Source organism: Pelodiscus sinensis, chromosome 15 (genome assembly GCF_052426305.1).
Source record: "Pelodiscus sinensis isolate ZL-2025 chromosome 15, ASM5242630v1, whole genome shotgun sequence".
NCBI lineage: Eukaryota > Metazoa > Chordata > Testudines > Trionychidae > Pelodiscus > Pelodiscus sinensis.
The window spans coordinates 3,398,353-3,421,360 of NC_143066.1; the positions used below are offsets into that span (position 1 = coordinate 3,398,353).

The following is a 23,008-nucleotide window of genomic DNA, read 5'->3' on the forward strand; positions in this document are numbered from 1 at the left end:
CACAGTGGCGTAGTCGGCAGGATCCACAGATCTTGGTCAATTGAGCTTTGGGATCAGGACCCCACGCTGTCTAAATTTGATTTTTGGTGTTGAGAGTTTGGTTGATTAAAGAGCCACTGCGATGAACCCGGAATTATATGAGAGTCTGAGCAAAAGTGCTCTGAAGGATTTGTGCTTGGGGAGAGGCATTGCCTTTAGGAAAAGGGCCTCTAAACTAGATCTGGTAGTGTTGTTATTAACCAGAGATGTGGATGAAAAGGAGCAGAAGCAAGCCAAGGAGGCTGCTGAAAGAAGGCGGAAGGCAGATGAAGAAATTGCTAAGAGACAGAAGAAGATGGATCGGGAACTTGAGGAGAAAAAGGCAGAATATGCTGAGAGACAGAGGAGGGAAGAGGCAGAGCATGCAAAGAAGATGGCCCTAGCCAAGGAGGAAAATGCTAGACTTGACCTCCAGCTTAAGAGACTAAAAGAACAAGAGAGACTGTATCCTCCTGAAGGTTCAATGTATAACTCTGTGGGTATGGGGTATGCTTATGATATGGCAGACGTATTTTACCCAGCTGATGTGATGACCCAACCCCAAAGCATGTATGAATGCAAACCTTGTGTGTTACCTGTAGCTAACAGGGAGGTTTGGGAAGGGGGTGCATGTGGGTATGAAAAGTTTCCTGGAGCTGTGGCTGGTTTCATGGGAGCTGGTCAGTCTCCCTGTAACCAAGGGGAAAGTGTCTCTATATGTGAGCCTGTGGGTGAGGGCCCATCTGATGCCTCAGAGGTGAGGCTGGAATCAGAACCAGGGCAGGAAGAGCCCAGAAATCAGGGAAATGTTTCTCTGGGGCAGTCTGGAGTGGCTGGCCAGAGTGAAGTTTTAGTTGAGGAGCTGGTGGCTGGTGAGGTTTGTGGAATTGAACCTGCACAAGCTGAAATTGAGTTGTGTGAAGCACAGTGTGTGCAAGCTGGCAATTTGGCTGGTGGAAGTAGCAAGGGGGCAGTAAAGGAAGCTGTCCCAGTGGCTAGCTGTATGACTGAGATTAGCCAGGGGTGTTGGGACAAGGGAGAAGCTGTCTCTGGTTGTCTGGCTGTGTGTGGGGAAGAGTTTCTTCCTGTGTCTGAGGAAGGTGCCCCACAGCCTGTGAAGGCTGAGAGCAGTGTGGTTGTCCCAGAGTTGGGTCTGGATATGGCTAAGGCCCAGGAAGGGGGTGGCCCAAGGTTTGTGTCTGCTGGGGAGAGGGATGAGGTGACTCAGGCAGAGTCAGTCAGTGTTTTACCAGAACCCCAGAGACCAGACAGTGGTGACCCTGATATTGTGCCTGATGCTGCTGTGTTGCTGGCAGAGGGGGGAGCTGCTCAGTGGGAGCAGGGAGACCCCTTAGCCCGGGCACAAGGAGAGAATGAGGGTGTGTTAACTCTGGTGCCTAATGATGGTGTGGACGTTTACAGCCATCTAGAGAGCTGCACAGGGAGTGAAGATGCCTCTGACCCTGTCTCTTGTGAGTCTGTCTATGTGCCTGAGAGGGGATTATCAGTGAATCCACCTGAGGGGCCAGAGATAACTCAGGGAGTAAGGGAATTGCAGGAGGAGTTGGTTGTGGCTCAGCAGGGCAAGGCTGCTGCAGAGCCAGGGAAGGGTGAACTGCTGCCTAAGGAAGCTCATAGGGAGGAGAGTCCTGGCAGTGCTTGTAGCAAGCAGTTTGCTGTGACTGAGGGATGTGACAGGGCCTTGCTGGGAGAAGGCATTCAGGAGAAAGCTCTGCCTGTAAACGGCAGCAGCTTCTTGTGTGAAGCACTTGTTTTGGTGCCTGACAGACAGAATTTGTCTGTCAGCAGTGACTCCAATGACTTGGGTTTAGGGAAACCCAGTGTGGATGGTGGTGGAAAGGTCTCAGAGAGACTGAGGGTTGTTCCAGATGAGGCAGGAACATCCAGAGAGAACTGGAGCAGGCTGATAACCCAGTGACTGTGTGTGACCAGCTTGCTGGGAAGTCAGTGTGTGGGGGACAGGATTGTTCCCAGGTGAGTGAGGAGAGTGGGAACTTAGTGTCTCAGATTCAGGAGAAGGGCTGGGTAGCCAAGTATGCAGAGCAGAACAGCTGTGTGGTCACTCTCCCTAGGATGCAGGAGATGGCAGTTATGCTCCCATCTCTGGACATGGTGGACACTCATACTCAATCAGGGAAGTTGATATCTGGTTCCATGTGGAAACAGAGGTTAGAGAGGGACAGAGGAGAGACTTGGGAGTCTACAGCTCACTGCTGTTACCCCACTGAGTGGGGGAAGGGGGAGAATTCCAGGGCCATTGTGAGCCAGGGAGTCACGCCCAGCCAGCCCATTGTCTTGGCCTGGCCAGAGGTTTCAGGCCTGGAGCCCAGAGGACAAGGGGGAGGGGCAGGACTTGTTTTGGCCAAGAAGATTTGCAGTTTAAACCTGAAGGGCCAAAACTGCAATGGTGTGGGGCCAGAGAAGGGGCCTGACGGAGAATGTCAGTATACACCTGGTATAGGATTGTTCTTGTTACTGATGTTAATTCTTGTAACCAATGTATTATTGTTGCAGAGAATTGTAACGGTATACAGTGTGCATGATCTTATGAAAATACCATGTGATCTGTCTGGAGATGTACCAAACGACAGACGGTATGTAAGGGGACATTGTAATGTTGCTATTTCGTGGTTAACACTTGTAACTGGTCTTGGAACTTCTTACAGGACAAAAAGGGTTCCAGCCAGAAGGTCCAGTGTAAGAAGGGAAACTGAGGCACACCACCATTTTGTTGGGGGAGGCCTGTGATGCCCTCAGTGATGTTACTGGCATCACTTCCTGCATCAATTTTGCGTTGGGGGTGTTACGTTGCTGAATTGGAGGGAAGCAGCCAGATTGCTGCTGCACCCCGAGGTGGGGGTGTTGGCCCCAGAAATTGGTATGGGGGGGAGCCATGTGGGGTATTGAATGGGAGCTTATTGTTTGTTAATCTTATGTACACTATTTATGTGAGTGTATAATGTCTGTGTGTGTAGGTAGGAATCTGTAATCTGTGTGGAAGCTGAATATTTCTGTGAATGTGGTTAAGCATGGCTATGGACAGGCTGAGTAGCAAAGCCCTGTGGAACAATGGCTCTCAATGGGCTATGGACACACCCAAAGAATGGGATTTGTCACCTGAGGGCAGCCAGCAGGAAACATAGAGATTGGCCTCTGACCAGGTGACCTGCTGCATACAAGAAGAGGCCAGGAAGGAGTATAAAGAGGCAATGTGGTCGATGCCATTTTGTTCTCAGCTCAGCACTTCATCCCAGAGGCAGCACTGCAGGGATTGAAGAGCCCGGAAGACCTGTGAACCCATCCTGATCGTAGGATGTGCAATAAGGACTTTTAACCAGCAGCTGCAACACCTCTGCTAGAGCCTGCATCGAGGACTGGGAGATTCGGTGCATGTAACGTACTGTACTTTAATAACCTCACTCTCATGCTTTTCTTTCCTGTAATAATAAACCTTTAGATATAGATTCTAAAGGATTGGCCCAGCGTGATTTGTGGGTAAGGTCCAGAGGGTAAATTGACCAGGGATCTGTGGCTGGTTTCTTGGAACCGGACAGAACTTGTTCGGGGTAGGTGGGATTGGGTGCTAGGACCCCCCACCTGTGTATAGGCCCGGGGCCATCTGGGGCACGGATATTGCTGGGGTGTCGGAGGGGTTTTGCTCGGGAGGCTTCAGGCAGGCAGCTGAAGCGCTCTGTGGGACTGGTTTGTGGCCTGTGTGGAGAGGTCACCAGTCAAGGGGGCTGTAAGGAACCCCGGATTTGAGCAATTCGCCCTGAGCGGATGCCCTAAGCTGTGCCCAGACACGGCCCGGTCTGTCACAGGGTCCTAGCACCCAATCCCACCTACCCCGAACAAGTTCTGTCCAGTTCCAAGAAACCAGCCACAGATCCCTGGTCAATTTACCCTCCGGATCTTACCCACAAATCACGCTGAGCCAATCCTTTAGAATCTAACATCAAAAGGTTTATTATTACAATACAGAAAAGCCTGAGAGTAAGGTTGTTAAAGGTTAGTACGTTACATGCACCGAATCTCCCAGTCCTCGATGCAGGCTCTAGCAGAGATGTTACAGCTGCTGGCTTAAAAATCCTTGTTGTGCATCCTAGGATCAGGATGGGTTCACAGGTCTTTCCGGCTCTTCGATCCCTGCAATGCTGCCTCTGGGATGAAGTGCTGAGCTGAGAACAAGATGGAGACCACCACGTGGCCTCTTTATACCTCCTTCCTGGTCTCTCCTCGGCTGCAGCAGGTCATCTGGCCAGCGACCTATCCCTGTGTTCTCTGTTGGTAGCCCTTAGGTGTCAGGCCTCATTCCCGAGGTGTGTCCTTGGCCCATTGAGTGCTATTGTCCAACAGGGCCTCGGTAATTAGCATGTTCATAGGCCATGCTCTGCCCAGTGCTCAACCACATGCAGAGAAATATTCAGTATCCATACAGATCACAGATCCCTAACTCCGCAGACATTATGCAGATCTATGAAGAGCAGATACACAATCAGAAGAAAGTAGCTTTTGTTTGACCCCTCCCATTGCCCCTTTGTACCACTTTTGGGGCAAACACCCCCCCCATGGGTGCAGCAGTGACCTGTCTGCTCCCCTCACAATCCAATAACGTGACAAAGCCCTTTGCTGGATCGGGTCCATGCTGAAGGAGCTAGCGAAACCGAACCCACACGTTGCCAGACAGTACTGGGAGCTGCACCCCCACCCCCCCAGGGCTTACAGACCTCCATTTGGTGGGGGCCACATTTTATCAGCATAAAAAAAATCACCCTGCTCCACAAATAAGAGAAATCCTGAAAACAAGCCAAATACAAATGAGCACAGAGAAGGGGAGGAGGCTCCGTCCAGAGAGCAGTTTCCAAATGCGCCGGTTTGCACAGCCCGGGGCGCTTGCTGACAGGTACATTTGCTGCAGGGGACCTCGGAGCACTCTCCAGTCTCTCCCGGCCTGTCTCTGCGGGAGCCTGGAAGGCTGGAACCTGTCAGGACGGATACTCTAAATTAGGAATCAAAACATTCCGTCCTACTCAGCAGAAGTATAAATTCAAAGCAAGGCCTTGTCTAGGACAGCCCGTGGTCTGAGCAAGAAGACGACAGCTCTTCAAGAGTCCAAAATATACTTGAAACTGGTCTTGAATTACTCTGCACACAGCTTTCAAATGCTTCAAACTTTCCATCCGAGCAGGCTGCAGAGCAGCAAGAGGGATTCCATGTTCTTCAGTGGAACCCAAACACAACTGATGCAACCAATTTTTCATGGAGGGGACGGCCGGGGGACAGAGAATGTCAAGGCTCTTCGAAAGGGATTCGCAGTAGCATTCGTGTCCTGCTCCGGCTGTGAACTGCAGCCCCATCTCACCTGCCGACCACTTCTCTCCACAGATTGCTGTCCGGGGCACGGGCCACCAGTGGCTTTCGAGGGTGGGGGCAGCCTGGAGTCTTAGGAAGCAAGGAACCTGACTGAAACCCTCCAACTGATTTTAGAAGAAACTTGCATGTATGGCAATGCCCATCACAAAGCTGAGGTGGGCTCAAGATTCACGCAGCCACAATGCAAATACCCCTCGAGGGCAAGGGTGCCCGTGTGAAGCAGCAGGGCGCGGAGCGGGCCAAACGCAAACCCTGACAATGGCCAATGTAGACACTCGACGCCAGGATGCTGCCGCCCAGCAGCATGAGGAGGGGAGAGCGGAATCCCCTCGGCGTTCCACGCCCCGCCACAGACACGACGGCAGGTGGGGATACGGAGGGGCGCTCTGGCCATAGGGACGGCGACAGACACTGCAGTCTCCGTAGAGAACGTTATAGGGACTCATGTTAGTCTGCAACTGCAGAATCAACCAGGGGTCCCGTGGCGCCTTGGAGACTAACCAAAACGTATCGACTTGTGAGCGCTCGTGGGTAAAAGGCCCTTCCTTGGACGACTGGAATTCATCTGCAGATCTGGCACCATTACCCTGGGCTGAAACAAAGACATTAATGGGCTGATGCATTACAACGCAATTTCTCCCCTGCGTTTTCACATCCAACCCTAGGTATGGGGCACGTCCCGCCCCCTTACTTAGCCTCGTTAGCACGGGTCCCGCAATGACAGGTGCTTCTGGGGTTCTAGAGCTCTTGGTTTGTTATCCCCACTCCAGCCCGTCTGAGGGAGCGGGTCTTGCTCAGAAAGCTCATGAGTCGATGCATGTGGGTAAGTCTGAAGGTGCCACAGAGCTGCTCTTGGTTTCTGTAGGGCCTGGTTACTGATGCTCACGTCTGAGTCGGCACCCACAACTGGGCGCTAGTGGAGCTGATGCCGGGGCAATGGCGGAGAGTCTATTTGCAGTGACTTCCAGCCCTGTCTCCCATTCGCCCCAGGTGTCGCTGCAGGGTATGGTGCAGGGGCATGGCTGGTAAGGGGAACTCTTCCCTACTCCACTTGTGGATCCATCTCTCTCTGTGTCCCCCAGCAGCCACCAATGCTCCCTTGAGCACTTCTCCGCTTCACACTCACCCAGGACAGCCACACTCCAATCCGGGACTTCCAGCCTCCTGTGCGTGTGGTCTGACAATAGAAACACAAGTGCTAAATCAACAGCGATCTCATAAGCCACCCTGCTGTGGGAATGCTCTCTAGAGATGGCGTTCAAAGTCTGAAAGGCGCTTGATGGGGACTTAGGCACATAAATCAAAACTTGGCAAGAATGGAAAAAGCTGATCTTAAGCCTCCCGCTGGTGTCCTATGAGGCCGGGAGGAGTCGAAAGGCACTGGGAACGTGCACCGAACTTCTAGGGAAAGTCTCCATTCTTGGAGGAACTCCATACGAGTTATCATTCCCCCTTTCCAACAGCAGACAGTGGTGCTTCGGTTAACCACTTGTGACCCTCAGGGGTGTGAAGAACGACGTCCCTCCCAGAACACAACAGCCCCTCAACCTGGCTTTCAAGCCCGTCCTTTGGGCCACGTCTGAAATGAGTTTGGACAAGTCTCCGAACAGCCACGTGAGGGCCAGGACGGGAAGAGCAGGGGTGCTGGTCAGGACTGGGGTGCACCCTGCGGGGGGAGGATTTCTCCATGGGGTTAGCCAGCGCTCTCAGAACCGCAGCATCCAGCAGCATTACGGCAGATGACAATCCCTCGCCTGTGCACTCCAGCTGGGAGCTATTTCACAAACTGTTCTCCGGCTTTCGCCTGGCAAGGACTCTGCTGCCTCGCAGGGCTGGGCACAGCAGGGATTCGGCTCAAGACACTGCTCTGCAGGCAACCCTCCCCAGGATGGCTCTCGGTGGAGCACGCAACGCGACAGACCTGAAGGAGCTCCCCTTCCACCTTTCACAGTGCGCCCGATCCTCTTCACAGGGACTTCCTGCCTCCAGGAGACAGGTCTTCTGGGCTCTCTGTTCTCCGTCCCTCTGGGGAGCACCCCCTCAGCAAAGGCAAAACAAACTTTGCTCTGTCTCGCCCATAGCCGGTCCCGAGGGAATACTGCAACTTCACTGTGGCTCCAGATGAAACCACTGTAGGACTAACATCTGCTGGCTCCCCAAAACCGCATCTTCTGCATCTGCGCCGATTCCAACTCTGCTCCATGGGACGCTGAGAACGAATCCTCATGACAACGGAGGCACACAGTTCGGTTTTTTAAAGAAAGGCAGAGAATTAACCACTTGGCCCCGTCCACTCCGCCACCTGGAGCCTGTGGAGGCCCTTGCGCAGGGCTCTTGCTGGGCTAGGGAGTGGGGTGTGCAGACTGCACCCGTCCAGGAGCTAGGCCATGCTAGTGTCTCACTGCCACGCGGCTCGCAGACCCTGGTGGGGAGGTGCTAACGGAGTCGGAAGAACACGACAACAGATCAAACCATCTTCCAAACTCATTGACCTTGGTGCTAACGCAAGCGGGGGGCCATGGCCTGGAGCAGGAACCTCTGCAGAGCCGGCCCGGGGTCCCATCGCCCTTTCTGTGCTCCCATGGGGGGCTGTGTCAGACACAGCCTCCAGGCCTTGGTGGGGAAGGAGGGCAGACGGGCCTAGCCAGGATCCTCGCCTTGAGTAGCAGTCCCTGGTCTTGGAGAGGAGTGACGCCGACTCCTCTTACACCTCAAGGAGCGGACGCTGTCCCGGGGGGCGGGATAAAGTCTCATCCCACGTCTCCACCTCATTCCTACCAACCAGCCTGCTGCCGGGATTAGGACTCCGGTCAGCCTTCCCTGGAACCGCACCCAGCCCGGGACAGTGCATCCCCACACAGCCCCCGCACAGGTGTCTGTGCCTAGCACAATCCCTCCTCCTGTCGGGAAGTTTGGTGCGGAACAAAAGAGGGGGCAGGGCCATCGGCAGCGAGGGGAGGGCGAATAGGTGGGGGGAAGCGAGGGTTCCATTGCAACGGCCCCGTTTTCCCCTTGGCGGAGGAGGCTGGCTAGCAGGCCAGGAGGGGGATGCTGCTCTCCTGCAATGAGACGCGCTGCTAATCCTCCAGCTTGACCTGTCACTTCCGTGTCCCGGCTCCGGAGAGCCGGTGTGATCAGACCTTGCCTCGGCGAGCCGCTTCCAGCAGCTGAGCATTGCTCTCAAGAATTCCACTTCCTCTCGCTTTCTCCTCTTACGCGCTGCATAGCTCCGGGCAGGCGTCACGCCCGGCTCGTCCCTCCAGCCGCCCTCCTGGGTGCAGGCAAGGAGCTGGGACTGACTGGAGCGGCTGGGCGCCTTAGCACGGCGCAGGGCAGCCTGACCCGTCTCCAGCCCCCAAGTAAACCGGCTCTGCCCGCCATTCCCAGCGGTGACGAATGCGCAGCGCTCGTTCACCGCCGGCCGGGCTGCGGGAAGCAGGAGACATGCAGCCCGGGGGGTAACTAATCGTCTCCAGAGAAGGCCCCTGTCAGTCACTGGGAGGAACGACACTCACCGTGTGTCCCCAGCCTGCCTGCTCCAGGATCGCTCTTCCCTCCTGACGTTTCCTGCGGGGCTGGAGAGGCAGCAGTGAGCTCCCCACCCCTCCTGCCCCATTCCCCACGGCAACCCCGCTGGGAACGGGATGCAGCCGGAGGGATTGTGCCCCATAGCCAGGGCCTGCCCCATGGCTTCCAGTGACAGCTGCTGGATACAGGAGGGGGGCTCCTCCATCTGCAGCCATGCCAGCCTGCAATCCCCACGGTGCCTCCGGCAGGGAGAGGCTGGGGCCTGCGTCCCTTCCATCTTGCACAGGGCCCGGGCTCTGAGGCACACGCTGCTACCTGGGCAGCCCAGGGAGAGGTGCTGGGCAGCACGGCCAGGCAGCAGCTGCAGCGAGAGGCCCTCTGGAGGCCTGGTGCATGCCTGGGGGGGCCAGAGGGAGACTCTGCTCTGCACCGCACCCTGGGGCAGACCCACAAAGCTTCCCGTGGCACGTCGGGCATATGGCACCAGCGCCATGTGCCTCCACCCCTTCCCGAGTGGGCCGGACAAGCCACCAGCCCAGCTCGCACTGCCAGGGGCTGCCCTCCTCCCTCCTCCTTCCGCCGCAGGCAGGAGGGACAAGCCAGGGCTGAATGACCCGGCAAACAAGACCGCCAAGGCGAAGGGGGAGGGGGCGTGGACCAGGCGATCCTGCCCACGGGCCTACATGGCGGACAGGAGGGATCCAGCTACCGACAGGCAGAGGGGAGGTGATGGGGGGAGTCCCTGCCCGGATGATGTGGGGGTGCAGCTGACGGGAGCCCAGCACAGGCCGGGGTGCTGAAGGAACATCCCAGGAAAGACACATGCAGAGACACACCCAAAGGCTGCCAGGAGGATGGCGTGTGCTGAGAATTGGAGCCCCAACATGGCCGCCCTGGGGATCAGATTTGCCCTGCCGAGCCCTCAAGCCTTGATTCCCCCCGGCAGGACCGGCCGCCGGCCGAAGGCCCGGACCCCCAGCTCCGCGCTGCCCCAGCTCCCCGCTCGGGGCCTGCCCAAACACAAACACAAGTTGCCTGAGATGTTGTTTGTCTCTCCTGGCTGGGACCCCTCTCCCCACTCGCTGTTTGGCTTGGCCCATGGCAGCTGGATAATGTGTTTCCATTGCAATGAGCCCTAATTAACTGGAATCAACTTTTTACACTAAGTGTGTTTGTTTAACAAACTGGCCCTTTCAGAGCCCGGCCGACGCGCCGGAGGGGAGTGGAAACGCCGCGCTCGGCGCTCGAGACGCTGCCTCTGGGCAGGCCAGCGCTGAAAAGGGCTCTCTCTGTGTCTGCACGATGGAAAGTGACACCTCCCGGGCCTGGGCTGGAGCGGTCAGCTCAGCCTCTGGGTACAAGCCTTAGGGCTGCTGCTTACTCTGCAGCCTGCCTGGATTTACACAGCCCAATCGACCTCGGGGCAGCACCAGGAGCTGCTGTAAGCTCCCCCGACCGCCCCGGCAGAACATGCCACAGCTGGGTGCCCCACCCTGTTCCTGACAGCACCTCCTGCTGGGAGAAGGGGGGATTTCAGGCAGCAGCCAGGCCCCACGCACCAGGAGTGGGGCTGGGCTGGTTCCCCACTGCTGGGTCTCAGAGTCCAGGGGGCCAACGTGCAGCCTGCAGCTTGGCAGGGCAAGTCCCGGAGGCGACTGGAACCCGTAGGGAATACTCCTATTGGATCGCTGGTCAAGGTGGAGCAATGCATGCTGGGATGTGGAGCCTCGACAGGCTAGCTCTGGTTGGGGTGTGCCAGTCCCACACGTCTTTCCGACTCCTGGCAATGTGCCATACAGCTCTCCCTTGATCACATTCTAGGGCTGCGCCCCCCACGTCTCCCAGGCCAGCCGCCGTGGGCGGGGAATTGGGCAGCGGGAGAGAGCGAGAGGGAGCAGAAAGAGTGAGAAGCAGACAAGACGAGGGACACGGACACAGAAAAGGAAAAAGGCGGACGAGAGCAGAGACATGGGAACGGCCCGGGCAGCCCGGCCTGAGGGAGCCTGGCTCGGACAGGAACAAGTCTGGGAATGACTGGAGTGTGGCCTGGCGAAGGGCAGCAAAAGCTCTCCCCCTCCCCCCGACCCCGAGCTCTGTCATGGCCTGGCGAAGGGCAGCTGAGCGCCCAGGCGCATTCTCTAGCCCAGGCCTTGCCCGGGCACTGCCTACATGGACGCTCTTGGCCAAGCAGTGGAAATCTGCCGCCTCCACTAGTCCGTGTCCGGGCTCCCACAGGCAAAACAAACAAAAAAAGGAATCTGGAAAAAAGGAACTAAGCATGGAACCCAGCACATAGGGTTGCCAGATGGTTTCACCAGAAGTACCGAACCCCACTCTCCGTCCCAAAAAACCAAAACCCACCGGGGGAAAAAGAAGGGGGAGACCAAAGTTGTTTAGCAAAACCAAAGAAACAAAAAAAGGACCCCGAGAGTTAAGCAAAAACAAACAAACAACCCCCACAAAAAACAAAAACTTAAAACCCCAGCGTGGCCCCTTTAAGAAATGCCTTTGAGGCTTTATGGCCGTAACAGGCTGCGGGCGGCCGTCTGCCATCTTGTCTCCCTGCTCCGGGGGGCATCTCCCGTGAAGCAGGGATCTGGCGCAAAGGGCGCACGCCCGAGAGGGAACCGTGGCGAGGGGCTGGCTGGGACAGGATGGACCTGCCGCCCTAGGGAAGGTTCGCCGGTATCGAGGGGATGGCAGAGGCTCTTTGGAGGATGGGTGTGGGGACTCAGGCTGGGGGAGGTGCTTGAAAGAGGGAGAGGCAGATGGAGGGAACAGCTGGAGCATGGCTGAGGGGGACACGGTGGCTCCCACACTACAGGTCTGCAGAGAACTAGACTGGCAGGTAAGAAATTCTCGTGTCTCCAGAGACGCCCGTCAGGATTCCCGTTCCCGGGGAGTGTCTCTCTGGGGGAGCACTGCAAGATGGCACAAAGCACCAAGCAAGCGCACACGAGGAACCCTGCCGATTGTTGGGGCTCCCCAGCTACGACAGGGACACAGGCGGTGGGGAACTCGCTCCCAGGGCCTGAGGCCATGAAGAACTGAGTGGGAGGAATCAACAGGTTAGCGTGGTCCTCACTATGGGCGTCTAACGCTGCTAGCACAGCCCCCCAAGAGAGGAACCCCCGGGACGGGCAGCTGCGGAGACACCTGCCCTGCTAAAAACTACCCCTCTGGGTTCTCATTTCACAGGAGTGTTGACAGCCCAGCTCAGAAAATAGATGAACAGATTTCGTCCCCTTCCACCGCCCGGCTGCGTGGGGCTGCCTGCTGGCGGGGTGTGAGGGAGCGCGTCTTCACCCAGGCCCAGAGTGTCTCTGGGCTGACTCATCCTTTCAGACACTTAGCTCCCTAGCCGAAGGCAGCCTCGGTTATTTTGCTCAAAATGCCCGTCTTCCTACGCACGATTCCCTCCTCACGCTGAATGCCGAGCGGGGAAATGTGAAAGGATTGCAGCTGGTGCATAGGTGGCCCCATTGTTGTTCTCGGCTCCGCGCGGGGAGGTCCCTCCTCCCTCAGAGCGAGAAGGAAATGTGGTCGCCTGTTCATATCCCGGGGGGGGGCTGGATCTCTCTTCTGGCTTCTCTCACGAACTGTAACTCCCTTCGGCATGGCAGGACATTCAGCTGCGCATGTCCTGCGCCCTGCTCCAAACAATGAAGCACAATTCTTCTCGGAAGCCCCCTCGCCCCCATTCACTCCCGAATGCCATTCAGTCTGCTTCTCCCACACTGCTCTGTGGCAGCAGCAATTCCCCTGCCTCCATAGCTCAGGGGATGGGCCTGTCAGCCTCAGCCCAAGGGGGCCATGGCCACGGAGTGGCCTCTGGGGAGACCTTGTGGGTCAGCGGACGGGGGGCGCATCACCCCAAATGGCTCCTCCCCCAGGAGAGACCCTACGGATGGGACGGCCCGGAGAGAGACCCCTTTGCGAGAGGCCCTCCCCGCACGCTGGGACGAAGCAGCAGACACGCTCTGCTAGACCCTGCAAAGGGACATCGTCAGAGCAGCACGAATTCACGCGCAGGGGCAACCCCCACTCAGGTTAAACCCGCCTCGTTCTGAGCCAGCCAGCCCAGTGGGGCCATCGCTGGACAATCAGAACCTGGGCCGGGATTTAAATGGGACTGACACCGGGATAACCGAGAGCTGCCGCGGCTGAAGGACGAAAAGCCCCCGTGTTCCCATGGCAACCACTGCAGTAACAGCCTCACACTGCGATCACACGAAACCCGCTCAGGCTGCGGAGAAACCGGCCACCCTCAAACCTCACCTCGCCGCACGCAGCCAGATGGAGGCCCCCTCGCTCGGCGCCCGTCCCGCGTAGACCCCCGGGGGCCGACGGTCAGAGCCTCGGCGAACCCTGGCCCAGCCAAGCCCAGCAGAGCTCCGACAGTGACTGCCGGGGGGTCTATTTCTTACTGCAATTAGGGAAGCACCCGGGAGCCCCGCCACGGACTGGGACCCGCTGGGCTAGGCCTGGGGCAGACACAGAAGCAAAAGAAGGGACCCGGCCCAAGGAGCTGAAAATCCCCGCAGCTCACTGGACTCCGGGAGCAGAGCTCTGTCAGGCAGCTCCCCAGCTCTCCTCCCCCGAGCTAGGAAGGGTCTAGACACGCACCCCAGGCCCCACCTCCCTCGTCGAGGAGAGCGCGAAAGGGGCGTGGCCTGAGGAGACGGCGACGCGTCACCCCCTGCAGCGCAGGCCGGCTCCAGGCCGACACTCGCTCCCGCCGGCGCTGGCCCGCTCCCGCCAACACCGGCCCGCTCCCGCCAACACCGGCCCGCTCCCGCCGACGCCGGCCCGCTCCCGCCGACACTCGCTCCCGCTGGCGCTGGCCCGCTCACGCCAACACCAGCCCGCTCCCGCCGACACTCGCTCCCACCAACACCGGCCCGCTCCCGCCGACGCCGGCCCGCTCCCGCCGACACTCGCTCCCGCTGGCGCTGGCCCGCTCACGCCGGGCGGCATTTCACGCGCCGAGGGAGGTGGCGGAGAGGACACAAGACGTGGCCTGGTGGGTGGCGTGAGGCCCAGGCAAGGCTGGCCACAGACCTCTCGAGAGGTGCAAGAGAACAAGGAGCATGGAAGAAGCCGCCACACACGCTTTGGAGCGTCTGTCTTCACAGGGCCTCCCCTCTGGCCAGAGGCAGCAGGGTTGTGGGAACTGCCTTGTGGGGTGTCCTGGCAGCACACGGCTGGGGTAAGGGGCAGGAATTGCTGGCTCTCCCTGCGGGGTGACGGGTGCTTGCTCAGGAAACATTCTACCGCAAGGCCAGGAAGCAGCCGGCAGGTCAGCAATGGGGCAGAGACACCCTGCTCTCCCCGGTCCCTTCCAACCTGCCCCGTCTGCCCAAGATGCCGCTCCTCCCAGCAAATCGCCAGGACATTGGCCCCGGCGCCCCACTGCAGTACTGCCTGGGCCCCCTCCCTCCAGCCCCCGGCTTCCCCCTCCAACACCACTGCGCCGCTCCGTTCGAATCACGGCCCATTCTCGACTGGCTGCACAGTCGGATGGAACGAGGGACCAGGGTCAATTAGCGATGCTAAATGGAGCCGCAGGGACACAGGCAGCGAGAGCCCTGCCCTACCTCCGGTGCTGGGCAGGGCGGTGCTGGGCAGGGCATTGCCGACTGCACACGCCCGATGCGGGATGGGCTTGCAGGGACAGACGGTGCCTCCCTGAGATTGGTCAGTCCGGGGCAGTGCGTTATGCACTGCGGCCACAGATCTGCTGGGGGCTCCCACAGGAGGGCTTCTGCTCCCTTCAAACCTGCCGCCAGGAGGGGCTAAAGGAGCAGCTGCCCCAGGGCCCCGGGCTTTCGGCCGGAGCCCCAGCCCTTTTAGTCGGCGCCAGAGTGCCATGCAGCGTGCTCCTGGCAGCTCCGAGGGCTGCAGGCAAAACACCCCCCCAGAGGGTTTTAATAACGTGAGCCCAGATGTTTGCGCCTGAGCTGTAGCTACAAATGAGAACTACAGGCAGTCCCCGAGTTACGCGGATCCAACTTATGTCGGATCTGCAGTTACGAACGGGGCCCTCCCTCTCCCTGGTCTCCAGCAGACCAGGGAGAGGAAGCAAAGCGGCGGAACACATGGGCAGCGGACAGCCCAGACGCGTCTGGGCTGTCCGCTGCCCGCGTGCTCCGCGGCTTTGCTCTGCTTTGCTCCCCGTCCCCCTGGTCTGCAGACCATGGGGACGGGGAGCAAAGCGGCGGAACATGCGGGCAGCGGACAGCCCAGACACGTCTGGGCTGTCCGCTGCCCGCGTGTTCCGCCGCTTTGCTTCCTCTCCCTGGTCTGCTGGAGACCAGGGAGAGGGAGGGCCCCCTGCAGACCAGGGGGACGGGGAGCAAAGCAGAGCAAAGCCGCGGAGCCTGGGGTTCTTAAGTTGAATCTGTATGTAAGTCAGAACTGGCGTCCAGATTCAGCCGCTGTTGAAACTGATCAGTTTCAGCAGCGGCTGAATCTGGACGCCAGTTCCGACTTACATACAGATTCAACTTAAGAACAAACCTACAGTCCCTATCTTGTACGTAACCCGGGGACTGCCTGTATATACAAGTATACGGCTTCAGTGTAGACGGTGAACAGGGATGAACTTCACCTAAGAGTTATGCCGACTGGAGACCAGACCGGGAAGGAGAGAGTCACGGGGCCAAGTGGCAGCAGCTAAACTACGTCCGGCTCACAGCAGACAGGGGAGCGGGGGGAGTTAGTGGTGCTCAGAAATACCCACGTGCCTCTGTTCTTCAAATTCCCAGCAGAAAGCCCCAGTCTGCCCCGATCTTCCCCTCTGTGGGGGCTTCTCTGGCACCGCCCCGTACTGACTAGACAGCAGCTGTAAGCGCAGTGGCCCGAGCACGCCCGGCCGCCCAGAGGCTCTTCCGAACTGCTTACAGAGCACGTCAACATGCATGTGCTGCAAACCAAGGCCCCGGCCAAAGAGCTGGCAATCCAGGAGTCAGGTCCTGCGCTTGGGGGGGTGGGAAGAGGAAGCGAAACCCACCTCTTACAGACCCATGTGACACAGCTCAGTCTCTGCAAAGGGCTTGGGCACAGGCCAGAGGGCGGGCGAGGGCCTGCTCCGAGGTAGGAACCCAAGGGTAGGGAGTAAGAACAAAGGGGGGCGAAGGGGAGCAGGAGGGAGGGCTGAGGGCTGGGGCTATTCAGAGAGCTGAAGAGGCAGACAGACACTAGAGGGGTTTTCAGAAGCTGCTCGGTAAGCTAGGCACCTCATTCCCATTGGAAGTCAATGGCCGTAGCCCTGTGTGTGCTGTTCTGTAGGCCTGCTCAGTGCCTACCCCTTTGTGAATCTGGCCCCGAGAACCTGCCACGTCTGGGAGGCCCTGCCTGTGCGTGGAGGGGACACGGAAATGTTGATGCGTTCGTTTATTAGAATTTGCAGCTCCTCTTGGTTTTCCAGTCCAGACTCCTCCGGCAGCCAGGCTGAGAAGTCAGGGAAGTTGGGCTGAAATAAGGATCCTGATGAGAGGAATGTTAAAACCCAAAGCAGCTCAGGACAGGACGTGGCTCCCCAAACAAGGACGACCCTAATTCCGTCAGGAGAGCGTGGCCGATGACTCTAGCTTCAAAGGTGAGGGGCCCGTGCACGGCCCTGCTCTGGGCCTGGGCGGTCTCTGTTGTGGGCAGCTTGTCGATCTGCGGGGAGTCAGAGAAGAGTCGCTACAGTGTCTTCAGGGCCTGGCTGACGAAGACCTGGCTGACGCCAATGGGAGTCCTTCCGTTGGCTCCAGTGCACTGCACATGATTTACGAAACTCATTTGCTTGCTCTTAGCCAAGGCACACGGGGCAGTTGCAGAGCCTTACCCACACGGCGGGGACGCTGCCCAAGGGCCACAACCCGTGAGGTGGGGGGTTTATGAACAAGAGCGAGGGACGAATATCAGGAGACACTTCCGGCCCGTGATGCTCGGTGGGATTTCCGAAGCGCTCAGCGTTGGCCTGATCCCTCTCCCCTACTCAGCGCAGCGCTGTGACGTCACTGCAGTGCAGGGAAGATGGTACGATGGACGGGGGCGGCGGTGGCAGTCCCTTGGAGGGAGGGAGGAACCTGCTCAACCCTTCGCCACCTTCAGCCTTTCGGCCTCTGGGCATGTGACCCGGAAAGCTGGTGCGAGCTCCGAAATGGCGCCTGCGGCGAGCAGGCACAAGACCGCGCCAGGGCTCCAGGGCGCGTGCGGCTATTGCAAACGGGATCGGCGCAGCGACACTGTCCAGGTTTCACTCCTTGGCAGGCAAGTCCCCCTCTCCAGGGCACACCTGGGAGCGTCGGTGCACATGCCTCACGGGGCAATGGCTGCCCGGCGCCTGGGGCCAAAGCTGCTAGAGAAACGCATTCTGAGTCCTCCGCCCGCCCCGCGCCCAGAGGCCAATGGGCTATGGAAGAGTGCAAGGTAAGCGGCGGGAGGCAGGGTTTACGGAACATCGCCCATCCGATTCTGACAGCCAGTCGTGACACGCTGAGCACGCCCTGACGAGTCCTTAGCCCAGCCCTCCCCACTGGCGCCCAGGAGACCCGCAGCAGTATGCATGCATCGCACCCCCTCTCGGGAGAGGGTATCAAACCACAGCCCCGCTGGGCAGCGGAGACACCAGCTCCGCATGCCAGGCCCGGTGCTGCACCTGTCAAACGCTGCTCAGCTGGGCGTATAATGCTACCTGGCCCCGGGCGACTCCTGCACAGGCCGGCAGGGTGCAAACTCACTGCCGGCTTATGAGTGCTCGGGCCATGGTCTGACACTGCAGCCCACTCAGCCAGCACGGGGTCCTCGCCACGCTGGCAGGCGCAGCTACGCGGTCTGAGGGCCGAGACGCGTCTGAGAACCTGCAGGGCAGGAAAACACCAGCCAATGTGCAGGGATGCCTCAGTCTGTTGGGGAGACAACGGAGTGGCCCGTCCCCCGTCCCCCCCCCCATGGTCTCTGGGCAGGCCAAGAGCTGTGGCCAGGGAAGGGCTGCTCCGAACACATCAGCCCCCCGGCAGCCCTGCTAACTCCAAACTCACACGTGAGCCTGGCCCAGGGCAGGGCTTGGCACAGGGAAGCAGGAAACCGTTACCAAGGGCAATGGAGGAGCCCAGAGAGCAAACAGCACTGCAGCCCCCCGCCTCGGGCAAATGCCCTGACCTCCCTGCAACACCCGTCCGGGGACCACTGGGTTAGCCCACTATCCTGTGACTTCAGTGGGTGGGGGAGAGCGCCCTCTTTGCGGCAGGCAACCCCCCCCCTCCCACACACACACAATGGGATGGTCTGGAGGAAGCTCTAGGAGACTCTTGGGTTCTCCTGCAGTGCGGGGCTTGGAGGGGTCCATGGCTCGGCCTCTCCATTGAAGACGAATCTCCAGTGTTTGCCTCCCGCGTCTGTGGTGAGCAGTCTCACAAGAGCGTGAAAGAGGCACGCTCATGCTTCTCGCCTCAGGGACAACACGCCCCACATACGGCGCCTCAGGCCAGCCCCCGAGGGCGGTTAACTAGGCTACACCTGGAAATCAAAGGCTCAGCCACAGTCGCTTCCTTTCTTCACTCCACCTAGTGTGGGGCCAGAGCTCCGCCCAGAGCCTCAGCGCTTCCAGCAACCTGCGGCAGGTTTGGGCACCTACATACGAGCTTTCATTTTCCAAAGAGCTGAGCGCCCAGCAGCTCCACTGACGTTTAAAAATGGATGATCAGCACATGCCCGCCCCGAAGCCAGAGGACTGGGAGCTCCTGTAATTTCGGTTTCTAAATATGAAATTTGGAGCCTAATGTTCAGCATTTCTTTTGGCCCATCTTGGCAACAGACAAATCAAGGGAATGTCGATGGAGGGATGGAAGAAATACACACAGACGTACCCAACCCACACATCACACACTGCAAGCAACGCTCGCTGTTAGTCAAGCCATGTGAAGTCAGAAACCGAGGGGCGCTCCACAGCTATCTATTCTGATGCTTAGCGCAACCAGACCAGGCACCGACAGAGGCTGTTTCACGCTCACAGCACAGTGCTGAAAAGGAACCTTCGGGAGATGCGCTTTGGAAAGCAACCAGGAGAAATAAATAGCAGAACAACTCTATTTTTAAAGACGTTTCTTCCATACCCCATCCCCCTGAAGGAGAAAATGCTACCACTGTTCCCTGACGTTCCAGCTCGCTCCACAGCGCCCAGCACCAGAAATACCTCGGCGCACTGGGGGAGCAGGTTGAACAAGTTCAGAAAAAGGTCAGCGCGGCGATGACAGCAGCCTGTCCACACACACGTGAACCTTCAACGTCCCAGCGCCGCAGGGCCCCAGGAGCGGCTCCCCCGCCAGGACCGGATGCTGTAAGCGTCTCTAGTTCTAAGAGGTCGCATGTATCCAGAGATCACATTGGCAGGGCTGCGCCTCAAACAGGAAGCCCTCCTGTACCAAAAGGCCTTGCATGTTTGGTGTAACGGCCCAGTTTCCAGAGGCAAGGGCTTTGGCTGTACTTCGCTCAGGGACCAAGACACAGGGGCTGGTGCAAGGGCTGGCGTCAGAGAACACTGCACTGATACAAAACGTGAGTCCGCGTCTAATGAGCCAGGGAGCTCTCCACTGGCCTCTGCGGACGCGATACCTGCCGACTTGTGGGCTCTATTTATTCACGGTCTCGTGGATAAGAGCGAGGGTCCATGTGGACGCTCTGCTGTTGCTGGGTGGGTGGAGTATGGGGAGAGCCTTTGTCTGTGATCATGGCTACGGCCGATCCACAGCCCTCCAACCCGATTTCGCCCTCCCTGGGGACGACTGGGTGCAGAAGGAATGAGGGGGAAGCATGTGCCCAAACGCTGGCAGGGAAAGCTCTGCTTCAGGACCAGCCTGTTACACCCTACGGCCGCGCCCCAGACTCTCTGGCCCAACCGCACCGTGTTCAGTATGATCCTGGAGCCAGGGGTGGCCACAGTGGGAAAGACCGTCCCGGCACCCCCCTCTTCCCGAGGCCACAGGACACCAGCCGGTCCCTGACCTCATCTGGGGATCTGCCTTTGCCCGGAAGCAAAGCGCCTAGCAGCCCCCGGGGAGTGGTCCTAGCAAGGGGAGCGGCAGCAGCTGTTCTCATCCGCAGGCGTGGCTAATTTTAACCCCGTACGGCCGTTCCCCCAATCACAGGCTGCAACAGTGATTTTCCACTCGGGCGCGCACACTCCTGTGCGCACACAGGCCACCGGCACTTACTTGGGCTGGTTGAAGTCCTTCTTGTCTGCAGACCCCAGGCTCTGAAAGACAAAAGCAGACGTGTTCCTTTAACACCTTTCATTCACCAGCCTGCCAGGAACATCTGAGCCATGCAAGGGAGCTCCCGAAGCGCTCAGGTGTGCTTGTCGGGATGGGGATGGCCTGGTGCATGGTTGGCAGACGTCCCCATCAACAGCTGTGCTCACCGCCTGCCCTGCAGGCAACCTCCATGGAGGCCAAGGCGCAAAGAGGCCACATGGACCCAACGATCCTCTTGCTGGCTAGAGGCAAACTCTCTGTACCCCCCAACCCCCGATCCTGGGGAGAAACGGGACGCCCCTGGCTGGAGTGGTGAGTCAACAATTCTCAGCACACCCCACCAGCATGTTGTGTATGTGTGTGTGTGGGGGGGGGGGCGGGTCACAAGCTCTGCATTCAGGCGCACAGAAACGATCCCAGGCCCGGGAATGCAGCTGGGCCGCTGTGTGTTGCAGTCTGCCTGGCAAACTGGCCAATGGACGTTTGCCTGGGGGGCAGGGAAAGCGCTACTGTCCCCAGGCGACGGAAGGGGATTATGGGAGCGACTTGCCCAAGGTCACACAGCCCGTATGACCTGACTTCGGGCCCCAAGTCCCGTCTCAGGCACTCGGTGCTGGGCAAGCGCGCGGCCCCGAACGCCAGTAGCAGAGCTGCTCCGACAGAGAGAGGTTCCCACGTGCCAGCTACTGCGACCCAAGTGTGAACGGTTCAATGTGGTTTCACCGCCAGCACCGTTTGTTACGAGTTTGACAGGAGCCCAAAGTGCTGGGACGTCGCTTCCCACAGCGGGTCCTGCCCTGGCTGTTTCAGCAGGACGGATCAGCACACCTACCATGGCAGGCAGTGTCTGGCAGGCATTCAGCTAGCTCCCGTGAATCCCCGTGTGCGTGTGCAAGAGGGTCTGAGTGTGCGAGGGGCATGGAGAAGTGCAAGAGGCGGGTGCACGAGGGGGTGTGACAGAGCTGTGGGAGAGAAAGGACACGTGTGGCTGTGCAATGTGTGATTGTGTATACACCGTACACAGCCATCAATCAGCTGGCCTTCTCCAGCTCCCCCAGCAGCTGATTCTGGGGCAGAGACATTCAGAGCCACCAGTCCCACGCCCAGAGAGATGTTGCCCACGCCCCAGGCAGGCCACGCCTGCTCTGCTCTGGCACCCTTCCTGCGGGCTGCCCGCCAGCGGGACGGGCGCTCGCCCTGCGGGAGGTGCCGCTGGAGAGAGGTGCACACCAGCAAGAGCCAGCCCTCAAGCACGCCTGGGCAGTGGCAGGGCCGACAAGGTGCTGCCCCCGCAGCACTTGCACCAGCACATGGACGTGGCAGGCAGGGAGAGGCGCAGCAGAGCCATGGTGGCAGCGGCCGGGACCCCCTTCCCACGGCGCCGGGACAGACAGCAGACAGACAGACAGACAGACCAAACCTTAGCGGCAGCCAGCCCGCCCGCCGTCCCCGTGCTCAGAGCCCTCTGGGCTCCACATGCCTGAGCTTCGCTTGCTGTCCAGCTCCCCTTCCTCTCCCCGTGCGTCCGCGCAGAGCCGAGTGGGGAGGGGCCGGCCCGGCAGCGGCGTGGGAGCAGGGGTAGGAGCATGCAGGGAGCAGGCTTGGACTCCGAGCTGGTGTTGTACTCTTACTCTGCGGTTGCCAGGCAATCGCTAAGGCTAACTCCAAACCAGTGAGAGCAACCAGGCAGAATACCAATCAATGGAGCCGTAGTCCCCCCCGCGCTCCCAGCCCAGCCTCCTCGCCCCCACTGCGTGCTTGCTCTCTTTGTAGGACAAGCAAGCGGCTGCCCTGCCCCTCCACCGAGACCCCCCACGCCTCTCTGGCCAAGCACACGGCGCAGGACTAGGCAGCAGCCCCCAGACCCTCAGAGGCAGGACGTGGTACCCTACTTCCAGAAGGCTTTCGTGGGCCTGCGCCACGCTCACCCGCAAGCAGTGCCAACTCCCCTGCCGAGTCTCGCACGCTCCCACGCTGCTCCCCGGGAGACGCCTCGGCACGGGCCTGCTCCCGACCCACAGCCACGTGAGGAGCGCCCCAGAGCCACCCAGCAACACACTGGTCTTCCGGAGCAGCCCCGGCGGCCACGTGGCAAGGAAAGGACGCAGAGCCCTGTCACCCAGGCCACGGGAGCTTTCCTGGCCACTCCTACCCACCCGTTCCGGGGCAGCGTGGCGCGGGGCAGCTCGGCAGCGCCCCCTGTAGGGCCGTGCGTGGTACTGCGGGCACTACCTGCCTGCATCTGCATCCTTCGGCAGCCAGTTCGGGTGTGAGCCTCTGAACAGCCACGTCACTTAGCAACTTGAGCCTGCAGCGGCTTAGCTGCAGCACATAAGGCCAGACCCTGGCTTCTGGGTGAGCCTGAGGCGTTCCCCCTGTGCCAGTCCCAGCGAGCCGTGCCTCTGAGCAGACACTGGCACACCTCGGTGCCGCCCGGCTGGTTCTTCGCTGGTCAGTCGGTCGCACAGTCTGACTGGATTCTCCTTGGGGGGAGCGTCAGGGAGACAGGGAAGGCCTGACGCCCCGTCACAGGTCCACCTGGTCACAGGGGAGTGGTCGCCTCTAGGCAAACCCCCCGCCGAGGCCATACTGGCCGAACAAGCCTCCTGTGACAGAGGCGAGTCACACTGCTTGGTGCACAGCTGGAGGGCGCTCAGCGAGGGTGCACTGCACAGCACAATACCGCTGCGGTCCGGCAGCCAAAGCCCAACAAGTCTGTGCACTGGGTGGGTACAATCAGCCCTCGGAGCTGGGAGCACAGCCTGCTGTTCATTCTAGCCTGCTAACGGGAACCTGGCTTCCACCAGCCTTCCCTCGTACCCTCG

General features: G+C 59.4%; 1 protein-coding gene across 6 annotated transcripts in view; it reads right to left on the minus strand.

The window, feature by feature from the left end:
* The window catches only part of LOC102446898 (ankyrin repeat and fibronectin type-III domain-containing protein 1-like), a 368,753-nt gene that overhangs the window by 101,434 nt on the left and 244,311 nt on the right, over positions 1-23,008 (minus strand). For 5 of the 6 annotated variants that reach the window (XM_089782195.1, XM_089782196.1, XM_089782194.1 and 2 more), the window contains one exon: positions 20,145-20,185. In XM_089782195.1, the coding sequence (XP_089638321.1) occupies positions 20,145-20,185 (41 nt within the window). Of the gene's footprint in view, positions 1-20,144; positions 20,186-21,603; positions 21,887-23,008 lie in introns of those variants that run through there. The other variant, XM_089782198.1, reaches the window with a different exon arrangement.